The sequence below is a fragment of the Acinonyx jubatus genome, chromosome B3 (genome assembly GCF_027475565.1).
Source record: "Acinonyx jubatus isolate Ajub_Pintada_27869175 chromosome B3, VMU_Ajub_asm_v1.0, whole genome shotgun sequence".
Classification (NCBI taxonomy): Eukaryota; Metazoa; Chordata; class Mammalia; order Carnivora; family Felidae; genus Acinonyx; species Acinonyx jubatus.
The window spans coordinates 109,555,146-109,572,382 of NC_069386.1; the positions used below are offsets into that span (position 1 = coordinate 109,555,146).

The window sequence follows — 17,237 nt, forward strand, 5'->3', positions numbered from 1 at the left end:
CCAGGATTAGGATGTAGACACCTTTTGTAGCCAGAATGGAGTACAGAATACTGCCAAAGCCATATAAAAACAAAACATGTTAGAAACAAGTACAGTTTGGAAAGAAGTTGTACAGATATGTTAATAATGTAAACAAGAGACCCCAGACTTGTTCTGCTGTGTTCCAACATTTTATATTGTTAATTGGCATTTTTCATTTCTGCTGGAAACAAACAGGATATTAATATTCATCTTTTTTCTGGTATACTTCATCTTCTACTCTTGTCTTTTCCTTCTATAAAACCAATACTTAGTAATCTAAGGTCATGAGTTCATGAATTGGAACACAGATTTACATAGCCTGATATTGTGATTAATTCAGAAATAATTTGTATTTGCTATTTGAACACAGGTATATGTTCAGACACATGTTTTCTTATTTCCCTTAAGCTTTTTGTCACCCTCTCCTTTACCTTTGTTGCTCTTGATACTAATGAAGAATTGACCACTTTGCCACTGATGATGATATTTTTCTAAGTAATATGATGAGAGTTTTTAGGACACAGTTCTAAAGGTTCCTTTATTCCTAGAAGATCATAGATCTCTGAGCTAGATTAATTTTTTTCTGTTTCTGTTCAGTATCATTCCATTGTTTGGAGAGAAAACTTTATTTCCTGATTGTAATGTATGGTTTGTGCCTCCTAGAGTCACCAATAAATATGTTGTAGCAAAGTAAGCTTTAATTTTGTTACATAATTTATAAGCTAAATGTTTGCATTATCTTTTCTAAACTACAGGATACCAGAAGGCCCCATTGATCAGGGACCAGCCTCAGGAAGGGTTCGTGCTTTAGAAGAGCAGCTTTTGAAGGCCAAAGAGCAGATTGAAAATTATAAGAAACAAACTAGAAATGGTAGGTGATTATACAGTGTTTTTCTGCTTTAGTATATTGATATTACCACAAATAATTAAAATTTTCCTTCATCAAAATGTTGGGAATACTGATACTATTTATTCTTTGACTGCAGGTCTGGGGAAAGATCATGAAATCCTAAGGAGGAGGATTGAAAATGGAGCTAAAGAGCTCTGGTTTTTTCTACAAAGTGAATTGAAGAAATTAAAGAATTTAGAAGGAAATGAACTCCAAAGTCATGCAGATGAATTTCTGTCAGATTTGGGACATCGTGAAAGGTGCTATTCTTTTCTTTTTTTTTTTTTAAGTTTTTATTTATTTATTTTGAGAGAAACAGAGGCCCTATGAGAGGGGGAGGGGCAGAGAGAGAGATGGAGAGAGAGAATCCTAAACAGGCTCAACACTGTCAACACAGATCCTGACATGGGGCTAGCCCATGAACTGCGAGATCATGACCTGAGCCAAAACCAAGAGTCAGATGATTAACTGACTGAGCCACCCAGGCATTCCACGTGCCATTCATTTTTTACATTTCATTTGGGCTTTGGTAGAGATTATAATCTAAGAATATAAACTGGAACTCTTGTTCATTTCCCTGCTGAATGGTAAGTGACACCTACCATATTTAAGAGCAGAAGAGTACCTGAGGTTTCAAGGACAACAATTCCCAAATGATCAACTAGAATATATCACTGGAAAATATTATTTAAAATGTATTTCTAGATATCTTTATAACCCTAAGTAAACTCTGAAGGTAGTGATGTCAGCCAGTAATACATTAAAATATCTTCTTGTAAATATCCTTCATATACAATCAATAATTGAAGTGGTGTATGTAGTTTTACATTATAGTACATTGGAACTCATACTGAAGCTGGCAGTTACGTTTCTAATTCAAACATTAAAAACTTTGAAATAGCACCTTTTTCAGATTTCTAACGAAAAGTTAACAGGTTTTTGATACAAAGGAGCATTCTTTTATTTATTTTTCTACTTAGTTACTAGACATAAGAATCTGAAATCTCCCTAGTTAAATTTATTTCTCCTGTTTGCACATTTCTGAAAATATGCAGTTTATCTTCCATAGAAAAGAAAACCTTTTGGTACTGATGTATTCATGCAGAACACAGTATATCTGAAAATCATTATAAATACAATGAAATCTGTCCTTAGGCTTATTATATATACAAGTCTATCCCAGTAGGAGTCTCATGGCAATTACTGTCTCATTAGTGAACAGTAAAAGAAAAATTGTTGTATTAACACAACCTACCACTGTGAAGAGGAAAAGAATTACCCCACAATCGAGAGATTCATATATATTTACATCATCAGCAATATTGTAGGGATTTTGAAATATTGCTCTGCTATTTTAAGTGAAATTACAAATAAAATCCACCAGTTTATTGGATCATTTTAGCATTAATCTAGAGAAGTAAGCAGAAGGGCATTGAATCATTAGGGGCTCCTGAATTATTAGGGGCATTGAATTATTAGGCCACGCATTCAGCAGTCCCTTTGAAAATTTTAGCCATACTTAGACCATTAGACCAAATGCTGACTAATTCTAGGCATGATTCTGTTAATTGGAGCTGTGTGCTTGTATGCTTTACTTATTGCAATTTTATAGGGAAAGGCAGATCTGAAGAGGGTTTGAGTTGGGCAGACTATGTGGTATTTAAAGGAGAATTTTGCTATTGACTTCTTAGTGTTTAAAGTTTGAGTGATTTAATTAAATTGCTTGAATTTAATCTTCATATATTTTCTAGATTGAAATCATTATTTAAAGAATTATTTTTGTGCATATATTTTATGACTGTATGTAGAAATGGAAAAATATATGCAAATGTACACATGAAAAAAGTTGGGCCCTAAAGTTGATATAAATCGATGTTAAATTTTTTGTAAGTTGAATTTTGTTTTAAGTATATTAGGATTCTGACACCACCTTTCAGTACATGTTAAATATTTCACTGAAAATAAAAATGGAAAGATATCCAAGTTTCCCCAGGCGATTTCTTTTACTGTCTTTAAGCAGAAATTATAAGGAACTTGGGATGCAGCTTCACAGGGTAGGAATGTAACTGCAGGCAGCTGTGGTAGAATGCAGTGATACAATAATGAAAAAGCGTAGCCAGACATTGGAGAAATAACCCTACAGTTATGAATGTACAGTGGAGAGGATCTGTATGTGTGCAGAATATGCCATCTTACTGATCATTTTCAAGATTTTTAGGTGTAAGAATTAAAATTAAAACAGTTTTGTGTTTCCCTCTGGTGATTTTTAAATTACGTAAAAATCCCTGTTTCATTTTTACACTTACCCAAATATAATGTATAGGTTGTCTAAAAGCCTGTGTTCTCCGATAAGTCAGTTAGAAGTTGAGTCTGTCAATGTTTTCATTCAACTTTCCCTCTGAATCACTCTTGTCATCTTTTGGTTCAGAAAGACATCAATAATAGGAAAGACATTTATGGGCTCTTGTTTCTTCAAAGGGTTTTTTCTTTCTTAGAACTTTGTTCTGATATAAACGCTGATCCTCTTTTTTTTTCCCCCTTTCTAAATCAGTTTTATTGTGACATAATTTATGTACAAATGCTTTCAGTTTTGTTAGCACACCCCAGAATCAAGATACAGAACATTCTGCAGCCCTGAGAAGTTTCTTCATGCTCCTTTGTAGTCAGCACCTCCCCACCCTCAGTCCTTGGCAGTCATTAGGTTTGTTCCTATCCCTATTTTTTGCCTTTTCCAGAATTTTATGTAAATGCAGTCACATATTATGTAGCTTTTTGAGTGTGGTTTCTTTCACTTGGCATAATGCATCTGAGATTCACCCATGTTGTTTTGCGTATTGATAGTTCATTCTTTTTACTGCTAAGTAATATTCCATTGTACGGATGTACCACAGATAGTTTATCCATTCACCAGTTGAAGGACATTGGGTTGTTTATATGTTTTGTTGCTTATGAATAAAGCCACCATAAACACTAACATACATGTTTGCAGAAACGTATTGTCATTCCTTTTGGATTAATATCCAGAGTGGGATTTGTGTGTCATATGTTGAGTGTCTATTTAATTTATAAGACACTGCCAAACTAGATTTTCAAGTGACAGTTTCATTCTAGTGATAATATATTACCATATTTCATGGTAATAGAGGCAAATTTACCTGCTGTTTTTGAACATCATTGATCATAAATTGACTGTGGCCTGTCTTTTTGAAATAATGAGGGAGATTAGCAGTTTAGAGTGATTATTTTTGTGATTGTGATTTTATTATTTGTGTCATAGTATAGGTTCAGTACTTGGATTTATAGCTGTATATATTTGTCTTTCAACCTCTGGGGATATCATTGAAAATTCTGCTTATCACCATGTTGGGTTGCCCAAGACATATTTAACTTAACCACTGTTGCTTTGGGTCTTTTGCATTCCTTACGTTGTCAGACACTATGTTTATGAGATAGTTACTAGAACTACTTCTTTCTGATTTTAGATTATAGCAATTATTAAACTTCAAACTAAAGGACAGGAGGGCTTACAGGGCTGATGAACTATTTCTCAATTAACTAGACTGAAATTACTGAGAAATAATCTGGTGAAACAACAATCTCATTGTCCCTGCCTGGTCTGCATCATCTCATTATCAGTAATACATAACGCAGCTTTGGTAAGACTGAGGTGAGATGTTTCCCAAGTGATAAATGCTAATTATACCTAATTATGCTGATTGGCCTTTTGATATTGTGTATAGGGGTTTATGTAGCAACGGAAAGGACTTCAACTCAGATAAGGCGTGCAATATCTCGTTGCAGGGAAGATTGGTAGGTTAATAGCTTACAGTTTGTATAATCAGAATTGCTGATCATAGCTATTGTGGTACAGTAGTTTGTGTTTTCCCTCTCTGTTTAAGGTAAACTCTACTAGACTGTCTTTGAAAGGTCAAAGAAATGATATTTCCACTCTTGAAAAATTAAGCTATTCTTTGTTTTTTATTTCATACACACTCACATACACAGAAGAAGGAATGAAGACCTTTGAGATGTGATTTGATTGAGACTTACATTAAACTGGAAGGTAGATGCTCTTTCTTCAGTTGTTAATTCCTTTGGCCAAAATGTTTTTGTATGATTGTCTTTCTCCTAAGGAATCCAGGTATATTTTTAAGTGGTGCTAGAACATACCTCCAAATATCCATGGACAAAGGGAGATCTTGTCCTATGAAGTTGTCCTTAATTTTCTCATCACTTAGTCTTTATCAGCCAGATCATGATTCTCCATCTTCCGTAAGGAGACATCTTCCTCTAAAATAAAGTTTGCATTGGAAGGAGTATCTAAAGGTGGAAAAAGACATCTCATCTAATGACTTTGATTCTGTTTTTTGCCTCCCCGCCCTCCCGACCTTACATCTCCCTGGATGTGATTTCCAAACTCAAGAATGATTAGACATTAAAAATAGTTACTTATTAAGGATTTCCTTCATGGCAGTTATTATGATAAAGGCTCTCCATTCATTATTTTATCAGCATAGTAATACTTTGAGGCAATCATTATTATTCTCTATTTGATAAATGAAGTTATACTCAGGCCTAGAGAAATCAGATAGTTTACACAAGTAAGTGGCTGAGCTATTTTTCTCCAAAATATTTTTTCTTTTTTCTTTGATACGATTTATTGTCAAGTTGGCTCACATACAGTGTATACAGTGTGCTCTTGGTTTTGGGGGTAGTTTCTTATGATTCATTGTTTACATGCAACACCCAGTGCTTATCCCAACAAGTGCCCTCCTCAAATACTTTTTCTTAATTGCTAAATACTTAGCTTCTCTGAGCTTTATTTTTCTCTTTATTTTTACACATGGGGATATAATTCCTATATCATAACATTATGTTGATTAAATGTGGGAAAATATATAAAACAACTTCCACAGTGACTGACACATTGTAGTTTCTGGTAGACTCTAGTGGGACCTGCATAAGGAAAGCCTCATAAGAGGGTATAAATAGAGAACTCTTAGATGCTTCAGGGCAAGCACAAGTAAGGGGAAATTGTCATAATGCTCAGCAGCAAGAATTTCAAGGTTTGGGACCTATACATAAGCCTGGTGGACATCACTCACCAAGTAGCATAATTATGGCCTCATATGATAAACTATTTTTGTTGTTGCTCTTATGGACTCCCCCGCCCCCCCGCCCCGCCCCACCCATGTGGGCTGTCAAAAAGAGGTGGTATCTTAGAATTCCTCCTTGAGACAAGGGAGGCAAAAGGAATATTGTCTTCCTATCCGTCTCTAGATCACATTTTTATTCTTTGTACTGCTTATTTCTGCCCCAGGAGCAAATCATAGTAAAAGCAGCCTTGGACAAAACCCAAATAAGTTTTCTTGCTCTTGATCCAGATTTACCTATGGGTTAGACTCTGTAATATAGCCTCCCTTAGTCACATTTACTTCATAAATGGTAGTTCCTTCACCTTGGGATTTTCTTGAATTATATCTGCTCTGTGCTGACCCTGAGGGGGAATTTCTATCTTTAACATTTTGTAAATTACTTTTTTTTAGAGGTTTTTTTTTTTTTTTTTTTTTTTTAGTGTTTTTATTTATTTTTGAGACAGAGAGACACAGAGCATGAGCGGGGGAGGGGCAGAGAGAGGGAGAGACGCAGAATCTGAAGCGGGCTCCAGGCTCTGAGCTGTCAGCACAGAGCCCGATGTGGGGCTTGAACTCACGGAGTGTGAGATCATGACCTGAGCTGAAGTCTGACGCTCAACTGACTGAGCCCCCCAGGCGCTCCTATCTTTAACGTTTTGAATCCAGTATAAACAAAATACTTGTGGTTCTTCATTAGCATAATTGAGACAAACTCAAACATTTAAGAATAGTTTTGGGGATATCAAAATATAGAAATAGGAAAATTAACTAAAAATACAAAGAATATAAATGTAGCCCAGCTTTTGAAATAGAGGTTTTGACACCTGTCATAACTGGCTTGCTCTCAGAATCATAGATTCTGTTCTAGTCTACTGGTTATTCTCAGGCATCTATACTCCACCCACAAGTGACTAGCACTATTCTGCTGGTCTTTTGCCTGGTTTTGCATTTCCCAGGCTTTGACCTGTCCTCATACCAGGCCTTAAGATTCATCATTCATCTCCTAGATTTCTTGATCAATCAGTTCATAGTCAAAACCAAGATGGCCAGATTTCCAGCTTTTAGGACACTTCTAGGAGATTTGATTTAAGAGTAGAGTCACTGAAAACCAATCATTTCTATAGAATGGATTTTAGTCACCATATTTCCCAGTAACGATCTATATACTTTGTTTGCTTATTCTTATATCTTTGGCTAAAAGATGACAAATTTTGCAGGATGGTAATTTCTAAACATTATTGAATCAGCAAAGAACTAAATTTAAGATTCTTTCCACTCATCATCAAGGAAATACAAATCAAAACCACAATGAGATGCCACCTCACTCACACCTGTCAGAATGGCTAACATTAACAACTCCGGAAACAACAGATGTTGGCGAGGTTGCAGAGAAAGGGGAACACTTGCACTGCTGGTAGGAATGCAAACTGGTGCAGCCACTCTGGCAAACAGTATGGAGATTCCTCAAAAAATTAAAAATAGAACTACCCTATGACCCAGCAATTGCACTACTAGGTATTTACCCAAAGGAAACAAGAGTGCTGTTTTGAAGAGGCACATGCACCCCAGTGTTTATAGCAGCACTATCAACAATAGCCAAAGTATGGAAAGAGCCCAAATGTCCATTGACTGATGAATGGATAAAGAAGATGTGGTGTGTGTGTGTGTGTGTGTGTGTGTGTATATATATATATATATATATATATATATATATATATACACACACACATACATATAGTACATATATATACATATATATACATATACATATAGTACTTGGCGATCAAAAAGAATGAAATTGCCATTTGCAACAATGTGGATGGAACTAGAGTGTATTATGCTAAGCGAAATAAGTCAGTCAGAGAAAGATAAATACCACACAATCTCACTCGTGTGGAATTTAATAAACAAAACAGATGAACATAGGGGAAAGGTAAAAATAAGATAAAAAAAGAGAGGGGGGGAAATCATAAGAGGCTCTTAAATACAGAGAACAAACTGAAGGTTGCTAGAGGGGTGTCCGGTGGGGGAATGGGCTAAATGGGTGATGGGCATTAAGGAGAGCACTTGTTGGGATGAACACTGGGTGTCATATGTAAGTGATGAATCACTAAATTCTACTCTTGAAATCATTATTACACTATATATTAACTAGCTTGGATTTAAATAAAATTTTAAAAATAAATACATTTAAGATTGTTTCCTGAGCTTATCTTCCTTACATGGTCTCTAATGGGAAGGCCCAGAAAAAAAGATTTAAAATTTTTTTTTAATGTTTATTTATTTTTGAGAGAGAGAAAAAAATAGAGTGCAAGTGGGGTGTGGGGCGGGGGGCAGAGAGGGAGGCACCGAATCCAAAGTGGGCTCCAGGCTCTGAGCTGTTAGCACAGAGCCTGATGTGGGGCTAGAGCTCATGGAGTGCGAGATCATGACCTGAGCTGAAGTCAGACACTCCACCAACTGAGCCACCCAGGTGCCCCAAGAAAAAAAGATTTAAAAATCAAGTTTAATTTTAGTTGACTCCTGGAATAGACCAACTTATATTGAGACTGACTGTGTTATTATAAAAAATTAGTGTACTTTTTTTTTTGGGGGGGGGGTATATGGCCCTCTAGTTCTGTGTGAGCTTGGTTATCTCACTTTCTTGACAGAGATTGGGATGGATGTAAATAAATTGCCAAGACTTAATACTGATATAACTTGGTAAAAACATTTTTATGTTTTCTAATTTATTAAAAGACACAAATTAGCTTTTATTCCCACTGATTAAGGAATGGCTTGATTACTATGATGTGAAAGCATAACCATGCCAATTTTGATATTTCAGAGAATTCTCCTCTCCAAATTAGACCTAATGTAGTTTTTACCCTCTTGAGGCCATATGATTGTCAATGAAATGTAGTGCTATTTGTCTATTGATATGTGTAGGTTTAATGTTAAAGCCATGGAAAGCATATTGAATTTCCTTTTTTCCTGCAACTGGCATTTGCTGATAGACTGGTTATTTATCCCACTGTACTACATCTCCACAAAGAGTGCTCCTATTTAAAGTTGAGGCTTACAACAGGTTTTGTGATCACTCATAGCTGAAAGGCAGGAAAAAGCAAAGGACCACATTTGGATATAATGAAACCTATAAAGTGGAAAATATAATGAGCATGATGAGAGTGATGAGGAAGAGGTTATTGAGAAAATAATTTAAATAAACTTCCAGCTGAGCCCTGCAACACCATTATAGTCCAAGATTTCTTATATGTTTCCACGATCAACTCATACAATTTCATATAGGTGGTGACTTTTCCCCTAGTAAAAGTAAAACTATAAAAGAATACTGTAAGCTACATAATAATCCAGAGGGGCCTGTTTTATAATCTGAAAAAACTTAAAAGTTGACCTTCTGTCCATTGTGTAAGACTAAGTTAATTTGTTAAGGAGGCAGTAAATTGTAGGTTTGGTTTTTCCCATTACAACTACTCTTTAATAAAATTTTTTGAAAATGCTTAGAGTCTTAGGTGAGCATAATAAGTATTAAAAAAAACATTACATATTTGACTGTTGCCCTGGTCAAAAAGGAAATAGTCAAGCTGTGGAATGCCCTGTGCATCGCTGATGTTGGTACATTGAGCAAATGCCTAAAATGCTTCACAGATGACCCTTTTGTTCCAAAGCATTGTGCAAAGCTGTTCCACTATTAGTTAGATGTATTCTAAACTACGGCTATGATTTTTAATCTTTATTTGTATATTCATAGTAGTGTTGCTTTATTCAAGACACTAGCTATTATTAAGTATTCTCTGTTAATTTTGTGTAGTTCTAATGCTTTTCTGTGGTAGTAAATAACAATTTAGTTTTTCCTGTGGGGTGCCAGTGCTTTGTTATTAAATGCTTTACCGTGTTATTAAGTACTTTACCATCTAGTTAAGAACCGGGAATAACAAAACTGAGGCTATGCCATGTACTCCTGGGTAAATCACAATTGTTGAGGGCTGGTTTCATTATCTGTTAAATGAGTTCTTACTGATCAGTCCCCTTCTTCAGTGTGCTGTAAGGCACTGGCTACTGGATCATATTTCTGACTGGCCTTCAGTACCACGTATTCCTAGCACCCATGCCCAATGAGTACTTTCTCTTGGTTGTAGAATTATTAGTAGGTACTCTTCATACACAAGGTAAAATCTCTGAAACAACTCTCAGAGTCATTATAGCATAAATAGCAATGTCTTAGTCTGTTCAGGCTGCTATAACAAAAATACCAAAGGCTGTAATTTATAAACAATAAAAATTTATCTCTCACAGTTCTGGAGCCTGGGAAGTCCAAAATCAAGGTGCTGGCACATTTGGTGTCTGGTGAGGACCTGTTTTCTTATTCATGAACAGTGCCCTCTCCATCTGTCCTCACATGGTAGGAGGGCCTAGGGAGTTCTGTGGGGTGTTTTATAAAAGCACTAATCCCATTCATGAGGGTTCCACCCTCATGACCTAAGCACCTCCCAAAGGTCCAAATTTGGCCCATAGGCTGCTTTTGTGAATAAAGTTTTATGGGAAAACAGGCACATGCATTCATTTGCATATTGTCTATGATGGCTTTCCTGCTACAAAGGCAATAGAGGCCCACAAATCCTGAAATATTTATTATCTGTCCCTTTACAGAAAAATGGTAGCTGAGCCTTAGTTTGGATCATTGTTTAAGAGTTATGTCAGGGGCACCTGGGTGGCTCAGGTAGTCTCTCTCTTTCTCTCTCAAATAAATAAACATTGGAAAAAAAAGGGTTATGTCAGAATTTTCCTCTTATCTTTTATTCCAACCACTCAGAGTGTTTATGTATGAAGAGATAATTTAAGAGGAGGAAGGAAATGACAGAACAAAAATGTAGTCTTCAAATCCTGGCACCAACTTATTTCTCTCCCTTATCTTAATCGACCTGTTTCTTTGCTATGGTTTTCCATTTCCCCTTGATCTTTGTAGTGCTCTGTGTTGGGAAATAAGTGCAGCTGACTGACCTGGAGAAAAATAGTATGTTTTTCTCAACAGTGAAGATTTACTATAGGAGTGAATCTTGGATGTGAGGGACTAATTGCTGAGTTTAACAGTCTTAATAGAAAAGGATGAGAACCAGTATCACTGTGAGCATCAATCTCTGAAGAATTTGACTCTCTTCTTATGACTTTGTGTAATCCTGTGAGGAAGTACAAATAAGTCAGACCTCCAAATGTTGTTTGTTTTAATAGGTCTATAATGACGGATCTATACTACCTCAGTCAAACAGATGGAGCAGGTGATTGGCGGGAAAAAGAGGCCAAAGATCTGACAGAGCTGGTCCAACGGAGAATAACATATCTTCAGGTAAGGAAATTAGGTAAAGAAATAAACACGAGTGAAAAAAGAAGGAAAATCATAATAAATAAGACTAAGAGTTGCTGTTGGTTTTTAGTCTTCGTAGCCCTTTGCTTTTTTAAAGTATTTACTCATTTTTCATATTTATTCAGAAAGATGCTATGTTATGTCTGCAGTGCAAAGATGGCTAAAACAAAGTCCCTGCCTTAAGGGAGCTAATTCTTATCACACACACATATACACATGCACATGCACGTGTATGTGCGGGCACACACACACACACACACACACACTACAATGCAAAGTAGGAAGTGCTGCATTTTATGTGACACATACAGATGAAATGCTCAGGAATAGCTTGTCAGGAATAAGCTTTGTGGAAAAGTTATCAGGAATAGCTTTGTGGAAAACATACTATTTGAATTGAGCTGAAAAGGATAACTAGATAGGATTTAGACACATAGAAATGGAAAAGAGTGTACTAGTTGGAGTGTATGAGTAATGGTCCATACATAGCTGGGAAAGAGGAGGACAGGAACCCAATGAGAAATGAGATATTTTAGTTTGTCTGAGGTTTTAGGTAGTATGAACAGGTGGGATGGAAAATAAACTGAAAAGGTACGTTTGGGAGCCAGATTGCAGAGGTCCTTGGGTGCAGGTTAATAACACTTTATGATGCATAAGCAGCAAGTGGTTGCTGAAAGATTTTATTTGTTGCATAAACATCATTATAACAACAAACAGCCCCAAGTCCCAGACCCTTTTAAATGTATTCTCGTCGGGGTTCTTTTGTGTTCTCTTTTCTTTTTTAAAAAAAAAAATTTAATGTTTATCTAATTTTTTGAGAGAGAGAGAGAGAAAGAGAGAGTGGGAGAGCAGCAGAGAGAGAGAAAGACACAGAATCTGAAGCAGGCTCCAGACTCTGAGATGTCAGCACAGAGCCCGACACGGGGCTCGAACTCAGGAGCCACGAGATCATGACCTGAGCTGAAGTCGGATGCTTAACCGACCAAGCCACCCAGGCGCCCCTCTTCTAGCTCTTATTAATATGCATACCCAGTCTTACATGTTTGTAAGAACAGTGTTGATTTACTTTTTAAATTTTGGCATTTTGCTTAAAATGCCATCAGCTTTTTCTATTTTGGAGTCACAACTTGCTTTTGAAAGGTTTTTTACACATAAGAGTGGCATAATGAGAGTGATGCTGTTAATCTGAAGGTATTATTTTGGCTGAAGTGGATTAGTATTGGAAGAGACTAGAAGCAAGGAGACCATTTAGGAGATGAGGACCATCTGCAGGTGAGAAAATGGAGGTATGTGGCAGTTTGCATTGGAAGTGAAGAGATAAATTTGAGAGAGACTGGGAAGGTAAAATTAAGACGCCTTTCCAAGTGGGGGAGAGTTGAAATGACTGGGATAATGGGCACATTGTTAACTGACAGGGAACTTAGAATAGTCATGGGGAAAACAATGAATTAGTAAGTAACTTCACAACGCTTCAAGTTGAAAGCTGTTCCCATCCTTTTCTAAAACTATTGATGGTATACTTTCTGTGTATAATCATTCAGCTTTCCTTCTAAGGTTAAAGTGTCTTGTAAAAGCAAAATAATAGCTGGTGACTTAATCCTGCATATTTCAAGGTACACATTTTCCTACACTTAAATAGGAAAAAATAGAAAATCAAGTGTTTAAAGAGATCATTAAAAACCAAACTGATCTTGGCATGCTGTCTTAGTCTCATACTCCCATGACCATTCATCAGAGGTGTCTGCAGAATGAGAAACACTTGCCTCCTGTAGGGAAGAGGTAATTATCTCCTATCAACTAGAACCTCATTCAGTGAACTGTAAACAGCTGGTGGTGCACAACTATCATCCTCATTTAAAATGGAAATAACTGTCGTTTCTGAGTTTCTTCCATTTCCACATGTTCATTAGATGTGTATTCAACAAAAGTTATATTTAAACTATCATTTGGTCATAGTCTAGTCTGCACACTATAACAAGTACCTGCCACCTGCTTTATTTTCTTGATTTTTTAAGTGGCCAAGTGCTTTTACTTATAGTGCAGATTTGATCCTGTATGTGCTGATTTCTGGGGTTCTGTATTAGAGAATTTTACTTGTAAATCATGCTAATAATTTAAAACCACATTGGCTTTTTTAATCTGTTAGACTATAGCAAAATAGCATTTCAGCTGGACCTTACTTTCAGTTTCAAATATTGCTATTTGCCAGGTCTCTTTTTTTTTCCATTGAAAAAGAAAAAATGGTTTTTAATATTCAAGAAGATGGGGAAGATCTCAGTAGGAAAAAACATATTTTAGAAAAAGATTTTTCTTTAATTATTTAATATATCTGTGATCATTTTTTCCATCTAGTCTAAAAGTTCTTTGAAGTCAGGAACTATATTTTTAACATACTATTTGTTAGAGGTTAACAATGCCAGCCATTCACTCTTTCCCTTCTTTGGATAGAGGTGAATAAGCGTCCTTTCTTCCATTCCAACAAAATTAAACACATACATTTGCAAGGAATGCTTTCTCTAACTGGAATTTTTATTTCCAGTGTATTTCTAAGCACAACAGCTACTTTGAAAAGAATGATTTGTTACTGGTTTAACTAATGGATTAGAGAGTTTAATCAGATGAGGTGAGCTATTTATACATGCTTTTTAAAATGATTACGTTTTTTCCTGTTATAACCTTTCTTGGTATTCAAATGTTTTGGTGTTCCCAAACTATTGCCTTAAGTGAAATATTATTGTAAAAAAAGGCTACTTAACCAACTTAGATTCTGAAAGACTTCCACAGGGCTTAGCAACTGAGTATTGTACTAGAAAATAAATCTGAAAAGGGGGATAAAGAAAAAACTTTGAACTTTGATACCTGTATTCAACATAAAAATAAGCTGTTCATATAACTTAATGGAGATTTTAGAAGGCTCTCTTTGTTTGGACTATCAGCCAGCAGTTATATAAAGAATGATAATAATTTGTAGGTAACTAGGAAATAAATAAGAAAAAGGAACAATAAAAGCAAATGTTTTTCATAGTTTAAATCTGTTTGGGAGATTTTAGGCATTTAAATACTTTGTTGCATTCAGATGATTTTATAATTTACTTCAGTGATTGGTTTGGACAGTTGAAAGAATTTTCAGTTTTACTAGATTTTTACTCATACTGATGAAATTTATTATCAGTTCTCATTATCACCAACAAGTATTTTTCTAAACTCTGATTTATTTAAGGTGTAATGCAAGTCTTGGTTAAAAAAAAGAAAAAAACAACAACCTAGATTGAGTCATCTTCTTAATCCATAATAGGTTTCATTTTAAATCTAACCCTTTTTGCAACTCTCCAATCCTTTGAATTGAGCAAATATCATTATGTCTCATGAAAATCCTGCTTGATTTAGTCATGTATTTCAAGTTTAGTCTCAATTTTAGATTTTCATTTATTTATCCTATACCTTGGTTTTACTTGGGAGAAACAGTTTCACAAAGGATACTATAAAATAAAAGAAGTACTTATGGCAACTAGACTTCAGTGGAACAAAGTTCATGGCTGTCTTGGTTAAAATTATTTTCTGTTTAGAGTTGAAGACCTTATGGCATGTGATAAAAAGACAAAAGCGACTAAAAGACTATAGTAATCTTACTGAGGACAACCTTGGGTATACCATTAGGCTCAAGTTGTTAGGGTCAGGCGTAAGGCAGGGTAAAGATAGGAGTCAGAGGCTAAAAAATTTTAGCAGTCAAAGGCTTTATTTGGGAACTAAGGTCTAGGGCGAGGTTCTGTGACTCAGGGAGAGAGAGAGAGGGGGAGAGAGAGAGAGAGAGAGAGAGAGGAGAGGAGAGGAGAGGAGACGAGTGGAGTCAGGGAAGTCGCCCCCAGGTGTGGTGGGGATGGGGTTTTTAAGCTGCAGCAGTTCCGGGTTTAGGTCTGGGTGGGCCTTTTTCGTGTCAGGTCGTGCCGTCGCTCGGTGATTGGTTGACCTCCAATTCGTTCTGGCACACTACTAGGGGCTTTTCATTGGGTTGCGCTGGCAAGATGGCTGTCCCCTCTACTGTGGTTCCAAGGACATCCTAACAAGTAAAATGGACCAAGTAGTTCTCTTCACGTCTTAGGTTTCTGTATGTTTATGTAAAACGTTCTTTATCCATAAAGTGAACATGTAATATTGGCTTGTTTTAAATACCATTTGTCCTGGTCTTTACTAGTGTGCTATATAAATCATAACAAATAGAGAAAGTGCTGGTTTTTTAAATATTTTTCTAGTTTCTGATATAAAACACAGGCTCACTGTAAAAACTTCATATTGCTGATATTTTCATTATAAGTCCACATTTTGCCATAATATGTCATTTTTCTAGGCTTTTAAGTCTAGAGATTTTATTTTCATTACCATTATTAGAATTTACTTTGTGGCTTCCAATCAGCTCATATTAAATTCTCCTCAGCTCATATTAAACAAACACAATGAAAAAGATGACGATACTTTAGTTTCTTAATTTGTTTGGAACAGTTGGAAGTTGGCAGCTGTGGTGGTGAGAGCTGCTAGTGAGGGCACATAGCTGTGGCAAAAGGCATTTGCCAGTTTAACTTGAAATTATTGGTCTTATGGTTCAGAATGTTTTTTTATTCCACCTAGATCCAAAGTTGACAATTTAAGCAATATTGGGCCCATTTTCAGTGGAGTCTAAATAAAACGTATAAAAAGTAGAAATAGTAAAAGATTTTTGTTTGTTTGGAGGCATTGTTGGTTTATGTTGTGAATAGGACTTTTACTGGAAATTGGTAAGTTAATAGTTTTCCTTTTTTTCATAGAAAAGTAAAAGATGTGAAAATGGAGAACAACTATTTTATTTTTTTGTTATTTTTTAAGAAAAAATTTAATAACACAAGATATTAACAAACTATGTATATAGCTCCAATTGCCATTAAAAGTAAGATCAGCTACTCTTTTATTTGTCTGAAAAGTATTTCACTGCATCGTCATTCCCAAGGGGTATTTTTAAGACATACACAATTCGATACTGAGAGTTTCGTTGTTGTTTTTCTATTGTGTTTTTTTTCTCCTTTCAGCATGTTCAGAGTATGATTTCACCATTTTCTGGTGTTTATTGATGCCATTGAAAAGTCACCTTTCAATTCAATATTTTCCTTTGTGCTATTAAAAAGATAAGGCTTTTCATCATGCTTTTGATGAGCTACAATTTCTTTATGATGTTCCAACTTGTGAATGTATTTAATTTTTTTTCCTTAAAATTACTTATAACTCCTGGTATGATGGATTTGTGTCATTGAACATTTTTGTAAGGTATCAGAATCTTTTCAGATATTACCTCTGACCCAATCTTTCTCTTCTCTCCTTTATGAGTCTTCAATTTAAATGTCCTCTACATTTTTTTTTTGTATTTTCCATCTTTTTCTCTGTCATGCTTATTATGGTATTTTTTCACTGTGTAAACTTGGCTTAACTAGACATATACTTCTCATGCACGCCTCTCTGTGTGCTTCCTAGTTGTAGCTGACCAAAAGAAGGATTTGTACAAGATTTGGGAGGCAGAAAGGAAGCCAAAGCCATCATCTCAGTTGGTTGTTGTGGCTATAAATTGTGAGAAACAGAAGCAGCAACTCTTGGAGAAGCAGAGTGAACATTGGCCACACTTTACCCCACTCTATATTCACAGTTTTTTCTGTTGACTTCCTGGCACTGTTGACCAACAGTGACCTCAGGCCCACCCAGACTCAGAAACAGCACCTCTACAGACTTCACCCTGCTACAGACTTCACAATGCACCTTCACTGATTGATTCTGGTAGTTAGCCAGGGCTGGGTTTCTGAGATTCTCTGGC

At 35.8% G+C, this 17,237-nt stretch overlaps 1 protein-coding gene across 16 annotated transcripts in view; it reads left to right on the top strand.

Moving 5' to 3' along the window:
• The window catches only part of FUT8 (fucosyltransferase 8), a 306,694-nt gene that overhangs the window by 203,199 nt on the left and 86,258 nt on the right, over positions 1-17,237 (top strand). For all 16 annotated transcript variants that reach the window (XM_053224571.1, XM_027065934.2, XM_053224574.1 and 13 more), the window contains 3 exons: positions 777-892; positions 1,008-1,170; positions 11,275-11,389. In XM_053224571.1, the coding sequence (XP_053080546.1) occupies positions 777-892; positions 1,008-1,170; positions 11,275-11,389 (394 nt within the window). The remainder of the gene's footprint in view (positions 1-776; positions 893-1,007; positions 1,171-11,274; positions 11,390-17,237) is intronic.